The 14,061-nt window shown below is 41.7% G+C and overlaps 1 protein-coding gene across 1 annotated transcript in view; it reads left to right on the plus strand.

Annotated features, from left to right (window-relative positions):
* The window catches only part of LOC118814606 (astrotactin-2-like), a 697,894-nt gene that overhangs the window by 640,602 nt on the left and 43,231 nt on the right, over window positions 1-14,061 (plus strand). The window contains exon 21 of the mRNA XM_036580304.1: window positions 12,034-12,175. Coding sequence (XP_036436197.1) covers window positions 12,034-12,175 — 142 coding nt within the window. The remainder of the gene's footprint in view (window positions 1-12,033; window positions 12,176-14,061) is intronic.

Consider the following 14,061-nt stretch of genomic DNA (forward strand, 5'->3'; position numbering starts at 1 on the left):
GCAACACAATTGCTTTTACTTTGTGAGACAGTCTCTGCTTCAGCTTTGCATCTATGTTTTGTGCCATATGCATGCTCACAATGCTTTTATTGTGGCATTTGACATATTTTATGAGGTATTATTTCCCCTTACTGGGCTGGCATGTTGAAAGTTTTCTTTTGAAAAAGTACAGGAAAAAAAAGTATGTTTGCAAAAATATCTGGATACATGTGGACAAAGAAAATAACTAGTAACACTTGGCAGTTAAAATGTAATAAAGTCATAACTGCAGCCCTTTGGATTTCAGTTTTATTCTTTACCCATTCTGAATTTCATAAGAGGTGTATTCCCTCAGGTAAATACACGCTGAAGTAACAGCACTTCTGCTTGTGTACAGATTTTTCCCTCTTCCTTGCGGCACTGACAGTAAGTAAGATGTATAGGAGTCAAGCCGTTTTCCCTGTTGGCCAGATGTCTATGTTCCAAAGCGCAGAGGAGAAGTGAGGTTAAGAGAATAAGAGTCTTGAGTTTGTCTCTCACTCTTCTCCCGAAATACGGCCTATGATTTGTTCCTTCTCTGCTTATGCTGTTGAGAGGTCACCTCCCATTTGCCATGAGGTTTTAATCGCTGCGTTAACTCCAGATCACGCAATACGCCTCCCCGGTAATAGAATTTCTCTGCTAATCTCCTCCAGCTGCACGTGGTTCTCATTCATATTGACAGGCCAGGCTGACAGGTAGCAGGCAACCCTGCAGAACCCCATTGAAAAGCTCAGGCATGCCTCTGTAAGACCAGGACTGAGTGCCCCCCCGAGACATTAGGATGGTTCCCATTCTTCCCATCAACTAATCGCACTTCTGAGGCTACGAAGGGTTAAGCTGATTCTATGGCTTTCAAAACATGGGTGTCTTGAGAGGGCAAGAGCGATGTTTCTAGCAGATGTTGCACTTATTGGGACCAAATGTTTGTTTGTGTTTTGCTACCCTGAAGGGTGGTATGACACTCCCAAGGAAACTGTCTAACTTGTTTAATTAAGCATGTTTAGTCCAATTACAATGATATTCATATGGAGCCTTGAGTTGAGGTCATGATACGTTCAGTTGGTCTGATGCTAGCTTTGGTTTCTAAGCAAATGTGGAAACACTTGACAGTTGAAACCTCCCCTTTGGACTGACATCAAAACACATAGGCAAGCCGTTCAGCATGGCAGTGGGAATCCCTAGTGGAGTCCATGGCATAGACGCTGTCTAGTTCTTTCAAGAGCTCTCCAAGGAAAAGAAGTGATTTCTTCTCTGATTTCATGTGCTTTCCTGCATCCCTGAAGATAGCAGGAAATGGCAACTTGTGTAGATATGACACTCTAGGAAAGATGAAGATAAGCATTGATCGGGAACTAGTTGAGCACGTCATGTAAGATGAATACAGTAGCTAGGTCGGCTGCATCGGTTAGTCGGTTCTCTTAACAAATAAGCTATTTAAGCATTAATGTGCAGGGTTTGCTCTAAACTGACAAGCATTTACAGCTGTCTTTTCATTTCTATCTGTTCAAATGGGCATAATTTCTGGTCTTCTTCGCCAAGATAGTGTTTTCTTTTATTATTGAAATAGCCTTATGATCAATGTCTTGTTCATTAAGATTAAGTAACCCTTATTAGTCCCACAACAGGGAAATTTCACCTTCCCATTTTACCCATCCATGCAGTGAAACACCACAACTCACTAGTGGACACACACTAGGGGGCAGCAAGCACACTTGCCAAGGGCGGTGGGCAGCCCTATCCTCAGAGCAGTTGGGGGTTAGGTACCTTGCTCAAGGGCACTTCACTCATGGGCTGTTGGCTCAGGGGATCGAACCGGCAACCTTCCGGTCACAGGGCTGGTTCCCTAACCTCCAGCCCATGACTGCCCCCCCTTCATAGTCATGTAATTGTAGGGGTGAAACACCTGTTTGTGCTAAGCCTTCAGTTCAGGCCATAAATGTCTAAATTTGGTCAAAATAAAGGAAAAAAGCACCTCTATGATCATGCAAATTTCTGCTAGCGACCCGTTCTGGTACTATGTTTGTGTAAGCTAACGATGATTCATATGAACATTTTTTGCCCCTTCTAGATTGAACAGGGACATTTGAAACTTGTAAAATACATTTCATCGTTTATTTGAAGCTTGCAGCAGACATTACTGCATATTTTATCTTGTAACAGTTTTACAGTGACTTAATAAAGAGCCCTGGCATGGAATTGTTTTCGGCTTCTAACAACTGACTTAAACCTGTTTAGGCTACAGCTAACATTTGCAGTCAGTTATCGTATGTAGGGCTTCTGGAAGGCCTAATTAGTCCCACACATTGAAAAGGAAAATGTGATTGGTTGATTCCTGTGAGTTCCTAATTATGTTGGTAGTTAATCTAAAGTATAAGGTCTTCAGTTCAGTTCCTGAAGTCCTAACCAGTGGATGAGCTCGCTTGGCTGCATCTTCCTACAGAGAAAAAAATCTGTAAACAAGAATTGACCCTTTAAAATCCCAGGCTTATTATATACCAAGGTTTATTATTCAGTAACTACAGGAACGTCAGTGCAAACTAGTTAGAACTATTCTTAGGTTATAGAAGTGTGTGATAAAATGTTGGGTCCTCTGATGGGCCCTGGCCCAGTAAAGGGTTAAACTCTTTGGTTCCAAACAACATTTAAAAGTGAAATAAGAGTATTAATACAATACATTCAGTGTTTAAATACTACAAGCAAATATATTACATTAAATATACATTAAATATGTGTTAAATTTTCAGAATTGTGTCATTTAGCTGAGCCTTGGTCTTCTGTCCTCAAATTTTGACTGATAATCCTTAGACTTTGCTGGAAATGACTGAAGGTCATAAAAAGGGTCACTGCATATTTTTGGTACTCTACTGATTCAGTAATAATGATACAGAACAATATGACACATGGTTTCTGGTGATGGAGTGAAATTCAGAGCCTGTGTTTTTTTTTTTCCTTTTTTTTTTTTAGCAGCAAATGTAGGAGCCCTCCAGTCTGCTTGCCTTGCACTGCTCACATCCACCACTGACTGACGCAACACCGACTCCAGATCCATTTTTGTCAAGCTTACAAAAACACGATTCATTCCTCTCTCCATCCTCATTGCAGAGGTGCAGGAGAAGTTAGTGTGCATCACTCCTTCTGGTGGAACTCTCTTCTCTTCTCTTCTCTTCTCTTCTCTTCCCTTCTCTTCTCTTCTCTTCTTATAGCTTATCTTTTCCAGGTTTCTCTTCTCTTCTCTTCTCTTCTCTTCTCTTCTTATAGCTTATCTTTTCCAGGTTTCTCTTCTCTTCTCTTTTCTTCTCTTCTCTTCTCTTCTCTTCTCTTCTCTTCTCTTCACCAGCCTATATGAATGAAAGCAGACAGGCAGGCCTCTCTGTTTGGGGTACTCTCTCTCTCTGGGTTAGTACTGGCAGAAGGAAGGTGTTAGCTGAGAGGGGTGAGGTGAGGTAAAGCAGGACCTTGCCAGTCTGTAGCTGGGCCGGGCCGGGGTGAGCCGGGGCACAGGCAGCTCACAGCACATGGCCAGTGGTAGGGGGAGAGCGAGGGGAACTAAGAGTGAAAGTGATTATTCAGGCAAGGAAACGAAGCACAGGAGACCGACACAGAAAGCAGTAATACAGTTCAGAAAAGAAGCCATGAATATTGGAATTATAATATTAAGATTGACTCAAGCTTAAAGGGAGAGACATCAAATTTACATGATTTTTTGTTCCTCTTACCCAAAATATAGTCATCAGTCAAAAAGTTTTGGTGGTGCAAGTTGAAGTTTGCTTGTGTACTTTTGAATTGGAGCTACATGGCTAAAAATGGACAAACATATGGGCAAATTGAGGGCTTCAAGATGGATACACAACTATTTTATTAGTTATATGACATACATTTGTCCACTCTTATGGACAGTTGCCTGTTATACAATGTCAGAAACCACATAAGCAAATCTATTTGAGATTACTGAACAATGTTGAGGCAAGTGTATGATGTAGGTGAGCAGTTTGCACCATGCTAATTGGTGGGGTATAAGCTTCTATTACTTCCTAGCTTTATTAGCTCCATAGCTCCAGTGTAAAACTGGAAGTCTTGGCTTATTGCTTACAATCAAAAATGAGGGGAATATTGTGAATTTATAGTCACTATCTTTGTGAACAAGACCCATCTATTAGTATTCCTCTTCTGTGGAATTTATATGGCAAATGTAAAATAGGCCAGTTTGCATACAGAGGTAATGACATGACTTGTAAGGCGGGTGATGACCTCTGTACAAATCCAGTGAGAGGAGTCACTGTGGACACTGCAGGGCACTGCAGTTGTCACCATCTGGAGGGTGGTATGTGCCAAAGGGGTTGAAGGCCACTTGTTTCAGCATACATGTTGCTGTCACTCCAACACACTCGCACACATGCATGCAAGACGTGTGGCTGTAAAACCCATGCAACTTTTATGAGGATGCACATGGCCTTAAGGGACTCGTGTGAAGCGTGTGCACTGAACGGAAGAGTGGCTGCAGCGAAAGTCAAGAGGTTTTTTCACCCTGGGCAGGCGATGCATACTACAGGCTTTAGATCTGAATGCAGTGCTGGATGGATGGTGTTCTGCGCACAGTATCCAAAATAGGTGCAGGTTATATAAAGGAAATTTAACTATTCAGCATCAAAGTGCCCATAATAGACCACACATGAAGCAAAGCTTGTGTTAAAGCAATGAAATGTGAACAGTTACCATAATTGTCTCTAATTGTGATCAAAAATTGATCATCAAACCTATACAAACCAGACGCACTGCAGTTGAGCAGTGTCTTCAAGTGCAGAAAGACTTTGCTCCTCAAAAGACAGGCAAACTGTGACTTTTAGTTGGGGAAGTTTCCATTTTGGAAAAGCAAAAGGAGGAAAAAGGAGAATTTCACTCCCTCATTCAGGAGCTGAAGCTTTGAGAGCGTCCACGTACAGCTTGGTTGTCTTTTACAGTCCCCACGGAGATACTTTTGGAGATGCTAACACCATTCATGTTAAAATACAGGACAAACAAATCGTTTTGACGTTTGTCAAAAAGTTCTAGTTCTTGTTGCCATGCCGACACACAAAAAAAATTGATGCTGATATTTGGGCTGATAAAATAATGTTGCATTTCCAATGTCGTACGATATCATCAATTATGCACGTGTTCAAATTTGTTTATTGAGGTTTGAATAAATTGCACAAAGAAATGATACAGTGCGTAAAGGCCTTAAGAAGTATTGGAAGCTTTTACGCCACAAATTAGCACCTTGCACCTACATGCTTGCTTCAAAGCAGTGGAGATGCAGTGGTACAGGGGGCCCCCAGTTCGGTATGCAGCAGTTTTTTGGGCCACAGCAATATTTTTGCTTTTGGCACCTTTAAAAAAAAATACCCCTTTAAACAATAAAATCTTTATTTCGCCTATAGACAAATAAAACTTTGCTTTACAAAAAAATGGCAGTAAGACTGACTAGGCCTGTTTTTTGTCTCTACTGTATGAAATCAAGGGGAGAAAACTTTAAAATTAAAATTATATTTCAAATAATTTAAATAATTGAAGAGAGCTAGATAGGGTGTGCCCTGCGATGGACTGGCGACCTGTCCAGGGTGTATCCTGCCTTCTGCCCAATGACAGCTGGGATAGGCTCCAGCACCCCACCGCTACCGCGGATAAGCGGTTTAGATGATGGATGGATGGATGGATAGATAGGGTGTCTGTATTACTTCGTTTTCAATTTGATATTGCATAGAGTTCGGGAATTACTTTGCTGTAAAGGCCATCACACACTGGTATCATGTAGCATAGCACAGCTTAGCAGAGTGCTGCTATAGAATGCCAGCAGGGAGAATCAATAATAGCCAGGTATAAGTTCATTTTACCCTCTTTGTGTATCAATTGAGTGAAATAAAGGTACAACATCATTTATCATGTTTGGCATCTGTTTACTATCTCTTTTTCAAACTGACTATTTTCTAGCTATCGTCTCTGACTTTACATCTACAAGGTGGACTGACAAGGAAGAAGTGTCTAATAGAGTGGACAGAGAGTGGACACAGTGTTTAAAAACTCCAGCAGCACTGCTGTGTCTGATCCACTCAGACCAGCGCAGCACACACTAACACACCACCACCACGTCAGTGTTACTGCAGTGCTGAGAATGATCCACCACCCAAATAGCGCCTGCTCTGTGAGGGTCCATGGGGGTCCTGACCACTGAAGAACAGGGTAAAAGGGGGCTAACAAAGTATGCAGAGAAACAGATGGACTACAGTCTGTAACTGTAGAACTACAAAGTGCACCTATATAGTAAGTGGAGCTGATAAAATGGACAATGAGTGTAGAAATGAGGTGGTCGTAACGTTATGCCTGGTCGATGTATATCATGGAAAAACTGAAGAAGTAAACACCAAAACTGACCAAGTATATTTGTTGTAAGAGGTAAATTGTGTACATTTGATTATTTGCTGCTCTTATTTTTAATTTGGCCTGGGAGGTACAGCTTGGGTCACCATTTAGGACATGAATGCAGATTCTCAATTGAGGTTTGTTGACTCGATTTTAGTCTCTTTCTCCCTTTAGCATATCTGGATTATATGATAATTACTAGCGCACCCCTGGATGGGGCCCCCGCGAACGGTCCATTCCCGTCTTCCCAGTCACGGATCAGCCTGCTGATTTATTCTGATTATCAAAACATACAAAGATATCCGATTCGATCCAAACCACATCCAGAAACATAAAACTTCAAACTGAATTTTTTTCGGCTCCTGTCCCCCCACCCCACCAACCCCACCCTCCCCCTCCTTTTTCCCCACATACACACACACTCTTGTCCTTCTACTCCTCCTCCTTCCTCGTTCGAAGTCTTTGCGTTTCTCCTCCTCCCTTCGGCATGGCCTCTCTCCGCACGGAGCTGTCAGGAAGCTGCCAGATTCTGGCTCCGCGGCTGCATTCCACACATGCTTGTGCCAATGAGAGGGAGACTGGCGGAGGAGCAGGCAGTGTCATATCAATATCCAGTCTGAATCACCCCTTGACCCCCTGTCACTACTAATCGCATGAGGAAAAGAACTGCAGAGAAACTTTGCAAACACCCCCCCCCAACACTGATTTTAAAGATCTTTTGTTTTTTTAAAGATTTAAAATCTGATGTATTTCTTTCATTTATCTCTGCAAAGAAAAAAACATCGGATCTTTCTCAATATAATGTATTTTTCTTTTGAAAAGCTTTTGTTTTTCTCTAACTTCTGTTGTTAATGCTAACTTTAAATAGCGCTATATTTCCCTCTGTGGGAATCGGTCTATTACATTACAATCAAGCTGAGTTTACATTCACTTTTCCACACTGGATACAATATAACTTATGGCAGTTACATAAATGGGGCATTTGAGTTTTGGGAGGCATAGACACACATTTTCTAAACCGCTTATGCTTCTGGGTCACCGTGGGTGGTGCTGGAGCCTATCCTAACGGTCATTGGGCAGAAAGCAGGATACACCCTGGCCAGGTTGCCAGTCTATCGCAGGACAGACAGACAGACAGACAGACACATTCACACCTAGAGGCAATTTAGCGTGTCCAGTTGGCCTGACTGCATGTTTTTGGACTGTGGGAGGAAACTCACACAGACACGGGGAGAACTTAAAAAACTCCACACAGAAAGGACCCTGGACACCTAGCTGGAGATCGAACCCAGGCCCTTTTTGCTGTGAATATACTCTGAATATTATAGAAGAAGCTTCTTAGCCCCTGATTTATCTGAGCAATCTGCTGTCAGTCGAGAGCTAGCTAAACTAAACCTCATTCTTACAAAGGGGACAACAAGGTTTAGTTGACACAAGAGTGGTAGTGCACCATTCTGCTGTGACACACTAATGCACATTATCTATATGCACATTATATATACGTGAAACCTCATCACAAAAGTCAATGTCTGAAATACGCAAAACATCTAGATAAGCCAGAGGCTTTTTGGAAACAAGTGCTGAGGGCCGATGAAGTTTAAAAATAAAAGGAACCATCAAAAGTATGCTTGGAGACAAAAAGGAGCAGCATTTGATGAAAAGAACACCTTGCAAACTGTTAATCGTGGGGTGAATCTTCTGTGCTTTTGGGTTATATAACAGCCAGTGGCACCAGAAACGTTGTGTAGATGGAAGAATGGATTCCACTGAATATCAGCAAATTCTGGAAGAAACACAGTCAGTCAAGAAACAGAAGCTGGAAAGAGGCTGGCTTCTTCAGCAGTGCAATCACCCAAAACATACCTCAACATCCACCATACAGTAGTTCAGGAAACGCAAGCTGAAGCTTTTGGAATGGTTCTCACATTCCCATGAATATCATTGAAAATCTGTGCAGAGATCTTAAACACTGTTCATGCAAGACAGCCTATGAATATCACAGAACTAGAGGCATTCTGCAAGGAAAGAGTGGGTGGAAATTCTTACAATGAAGATTTAAGAGGTATAGAAAGATTCTGGCTACAAAAAGTGTTTGCAAGCTGTGATGTTTGCCAAATGGGGTGTTGGAAAGTACTGACTTAGTGAGGTATCCAAACTTTGTTGTGCTACAGTTGCTATTTTGTTTTCTACTTTTTAAATGAATGAAATATAACGTAACTATGCATTTGCATGCACAGATTTTTTTTTAATTGTTTGCTGCAGAGGTACAAAAATCATCAAACTATGTCCATTGGCCAGGGATGCCCAAATTTTTGCATACAACTGTATATTAATACTAAGATGAGTGTGGTTACATATATACAGGCAACTACATTTATCCCTATGAAACAATGAATCAGTTACACTGATCAGGCATAACATTATGACCACCTCCTTGTTTCTATGCTCATTGTCCATTTTATCAGCTCCACTTACTATATAGGTGCACTTTGTAGTTCTACAGTTACAGACTGTAGTCCATCTGTTTCTCTGCATACTTTGTTAGCCCCCTTTTACCCTGTTCTTCAGTGGTCAGGGCCACCATGGACCCTCACAGAGCAGGTACTATTTGGGTGGTGGATCTTTCTCAGCACTGCAGTAACACTGACGTGGTGGTGGTGTGTTAGTCTGTGTTGTGCTGGTCTGAGTGGATCAGTTTTTAAACACTGTGTCCACTCACTGTCCACTCTATTAGACACTCCTACCTTGTCAGTTCACCTTGTAGATGTAAAGTCAGAGACGATAGCTCATCTGTTCCTGCACAGTTTGTGTTGGTCATCCTCTAGTCCTTCATCAGTGGTCACAGGACGCTGCCCACAGGACACTGTTGGCTGGATATTTTTGGTTGGTGGACTATTCTCAGTCCAGCAGTGACACTGAGGTGTTTAAAAACTCCAGCAGCACTGCTGTGTCTGATCCACTCAGACCAGCTAGATTACATTATTTTAGTCATGAATGAAAACTCATGAAATGTCTTGGAAATGGCTGCAGGAAAACACAGAAGATCTCACAATTTGTGTTATGTCAGAATTTTTGGCAATATATTCACTTTGCATTCATAGACAAGCATTCATTTTACAGTAGCAGGGAGTATATGGTGTATATAGTGGTGTCATCAGCAGTCTAGTTCTAAGAGTGTCTATTGCAGTTACTGAATAACCCATAGTAGCTGCTGGATAATGAGCCTGCAGTTTAAGGGGTTAACTCAAAAGAAAGGAGGGAAAAACTCATAAAAGTGTCGCTTAGATCATCATGGAGCGCTTGGAGGATGTGTGTGTGTGTGTGATTCCACAGCCTGAGCAATACTGTATCTCTGAACACTTTGCAGAGCAATTAACATTTAACACGAACCAGGCGGCCCCCGCTTCTGGGCGCGCGGGTGCAAAAAAAGCAAACAAACGAGACGTAACGGCAGATATGTTCCATAAATTCTCCCAGAGCCCCCACGCTATTCAGGCCAAGGCCACACGGACGGTAAAATCATAACAGCAGTGTTTACGCAACGCAGAGGCCCACCAGCGGCCGGCCTGGACTACATCAAAGACGGAGGGACTTTTTTTTTGTCTGCCAAGACAATGTGGCTTCTGTCAGAGATCCATCTTCTACTTAAAGCCCCCATCCATAGGAACATACAGAGATGGAAATACTTTCCAATGTGTGGGCTGAAGGTCTTCGTAAGTCACATGAAAAACATCCACTCAGTGACCATGTTATGATCTCTGCCTACATTATAAGTCCATCATATAGGTGTACAGTTACAAACTGTTGTCCGTCGGTTGTCATGAACAGTTTGTCAGCTACCCTCTACCCCAGTGGTCACCAACCCCAACCCTGAAGATCTGCCTTCCTATAGTCTGTAGTTTGAACCATGGTCTTCCACTCCTGCTCTAGCTGATTAATTTCTTCAGAAGTCCCTGATTGATTAGATGCAGGTTGGTACTAAACTCTAAAGGAAAGTGGAACTCCAGAAGTAGCATGACCACTGTTGTGCCTCATTCATTATCGGTCAGTCTCTGTTGACCAGGTATTATGTTTGTAGTGGACCATCCTCAGCACAGCAGTGACAATGACCTGGTGTTGGCATGGTGTTTTGAGTAGTGTCGGTATGGTTCAGTCCCACTGCTAGGCTGAAAGAGGTCTGCCACCCAAAAATGTCCAGACAAGGGCTGTTCTGTGGTCAAACACTGACCAGGTTTCACAGGCCGCTTCACCAAGTACATTGTTCAAGTTTGCATATACAAAACATTCTTATGCTTGAGCTAAGCATGTGTAAGAATGACCACTACTGACCCAAAGGTTGGCTTTGATGTCATTCTTCTTTCAAGGAAAAAAAAAAGATTAGAAAGACTTCAGACCACAGTTTTTAAAAAAGAGTGATTACAACTGATTATGTTCAATTTGTCACACATTTCATTTTGATTATTTTGAAATAATTAATTAGACATTAGGCGTAAATGCACGTGAATGTACACGTTCACACTCCCCTGCACCCCACAAGGGTTATAGCGGGGTACAATGTCTCTCATTGTAGCCTCCTGTAACCCCTTGGCTAATTTTGCATTAAATATAGCGTATGGAGTGTAGGAATATTTACCATACTTTGTTTTCATTGTCAGCTTCAAGGGGAGTGTGGATGAAATATTGTATCATATAGAACATAAGATGTTTGGATTTCTTGGAAGAGAGGAAACTATGCATGAATTCAAGGCATTCCATCATTCAGATTATTCAACATGGGTCTCTTTGTGGTCTAATGTGGAGTTACCATTCCATTGTTTTCTGTTTAATTAATGTCAAGTTTGTAAAATATACAGAAGTTCTTGAGACGTGGTGGACCCCAGAGAGAAGGCTGGGGGGGGTTTGGGACCTTAGGAAAAGAGATTTTGGCTTGGGCACTCTCAAGGTGTCAGAATGTGAGGGGGAAGTTTTCCTTATATACAGTCTGCTTTCTGGAAAAGTGGCTAAATCCTTCATTCATTCAGACCCCTCCTTTTTTCCTAGACCTCCCTTCTGCAAGCCATTTTTAACTGCCCCCCTGTTCCATACAACCTAGACACATCATGCTATATTGATATGTATTTTGGCGCCCATCAGCAAAACGAATCAGGTCTGCGAGGTATGTTCGTTTACAGGAAGGTCTCTAAAATCAAGATGTTTTGCTGCTTGCTTTCTTTTTTAAATCGTCCACCTCTTGGGTAGTGCTGGGAACTGTTTTGTTAGTGTATCATAACTTTCCAGTATGCAGTCTTCAGAGAAGTCATGTGGTCAGCTAGTGTTTACGAGACACACGGGTGCCAACTGCAATGTAATGTTTCTCCTCAAAGAAATGAAAAAGACAGTAGTAAAATGAAATAAAAGTATGTGGCGTTTCCTAGAAGGCTTTTGTATAAACATAGGAGATTCGTTGAGTCAGCTGCTCTTTGCTGATTAGCTCTAATAGAAAAATGAAGGCCAAACTTACAACAAGGACAGCTGGTGTAAGATTCACAGTGTTAGTTTTAAATTTCCAGCCTGGGATTATTTAAGTGTTTTCCTACAGAGTTTTTCTCACTCACATTTTCTGTCTCTGATTGTCAGGAGAGGTGCTGAGTCTGGTGGATGACTTGTTCTCAGGCTTGGGTTCCTCATGTGTGGTGCCAGGAAGAAGAAGTGGAGAACATCCTCACTCAGCTATCTACTCACTGATCTTCAAGTGCCTGGAGCCTGATAGCCTCTACAAGTAAGGCCATTCCTCTGTACAGTCATATGTCGCTGTTGTCGGAACAAAACCTCGTGTGACCAAAATGGTAACTTTACAGGAGAAGGAAAAAACCAGCTGTACTTATAATGTAAGTCAATGGAACCAGACTTTTTTCCAAGTCATTTTGGGCCGTTTCTTTTGGTCCATTTGTCATGAAATTTACAGACAATGTAAAGAGTAACAGGCATTTTCTCATTATGTCAAAACAATGAAAAATGGCAAAAATGGAGATACAAGGTTTTGTTCCGACAGCGACAATATGCTCTGAGAATTTGTATGTATTCCTACACAGTTACACAGCAACTGTGAATGCAGCATGCTAATGCTAATATGCCTTGCTAAACATTTTCTGTAGCAGTCAACTCTATCAATATATCAACTAAAGGTTAATGAACGGATTAGCTGCGTGGAAGGAAAATGCAAAAAACGGACAATGCAAAAAATTGACGTTGGCTATTATTATTACATAATAACCTTGTAGCTTTACCTTTTTAGATGCCGGCATTGGTGTTGCCAAGAATTTGGCAGCAGGGAGACGTATACATTTGAAGACTTTTATAAAAGTTTCAAACTGGTCAGTAGGCTTTCTTGTTAGATGAGTAAGAGAGGGTGTCTCAGATGAGCTAATGAGCTTAAACTATAGCTAGACAGTGCAATGCTAGATGATAATGACTCTGATAAATGTTACTGCTGGTCTTTTCTCGCCAGCAGAGAATGCACCAATGTTTGTCATGGAAGCAGATTTTTCACTGTTTCTAGACCTTGCTTACATCAGCTAAAGTAGTTAGCCTAGTTAGTAATAAATCTGGGCTGTCTCAGCCTTTTTAGTTACGTCCTTAAAAACGGGAGGTGTTTGTGTTCTGTAGGAGCAAAGTATAATGTAATATACACACTCGCAAAAACGAATAAACTTGCTGTACTATAGAGTGGCTGTCAGATGAACAGCTAATGCTGATCTATCTGGCCAGTTTCCTAGCATTTAGCTACAAAGAGACTTTCAGAGTTTCTCTGTTGAAAACTCAACAAAGAATGACTGTAAGTCATAGTTAATGCTAATACATCTTGCAGCCAGCACTACCAATGTGCAATTAGGGAAAGACTAGATATGTAGATGAAGCTTTCTCCGTTGAAACTCCTACAAAGAATGGTAGCAGTTACAAAATGCTAATGCTAGTCAATAGTCAGTCTACAGAGAGACTCTCAGAGTTAGACTTGTGGCAAATTGGGGTTTCTATTGAAAACCCAGCAAAGAATGGCTGTAAGTTGCAGTTACAAACTTCTAATACTAAAACAACTAGCTCTGCCAATGTACTGTGTAATTAGGGATAGACTTTCAGAGCTTGACTTCCAGAAAGATCAGTTTCTCTTTTGAAAATCCCTGCAATGAAGTAAGTGGCAGGCCAGTTTTAGGTACAGCACCAGAGGTTCTGATCAACAACAGCAGTGCTCACAAACCACACATAGTAAAGTCTGTGCGGCTGGAGAGGTTTACAAGTCATTAAGTGATTCGTGTTTTTACTGTGCGAATAAACTGGTCATCATGAAGACTATACACTTCGCCACAGAAATGTTAAGCCCTAGCGAGGGAGCCCAAATAAACAAGTCGGACTATGTCGACTCCTAAAGTGACAGGCTGTGGTGACCGATTCAGAAGCTAGACTGAAGTTTGCGTAATTGTCGGGTATTTACATGTGCCGTTGCATGACTGGCTGGGATTTACGGCTAACGGGCTCTGCAAAGGCAACAGTCGAGTAATGAAAAGACTGAAGAAAAAAAAAAAACAATTTTAAAAAAAGAAAAGGCAGAACGAAAAGGAAAGGTCTGTTATGTCTGTGTCTCTCCGCCCTCGTCCTAAGCAAGTGTGA

This window comes from Colossoma macropomum, unplaced genomic scaffold, assembly GCF_904425465.1.
Source record: "Colossoma macropomum unplaced genomic scaffold, Colossoma_macropomum, whole genome shotgun sequence".
NCBI lineage: Eukaryota > Metazoa > Chordata > Actinopteri > Characiformes > Serrasalmidae > Colossoma > Colossoma macropomum.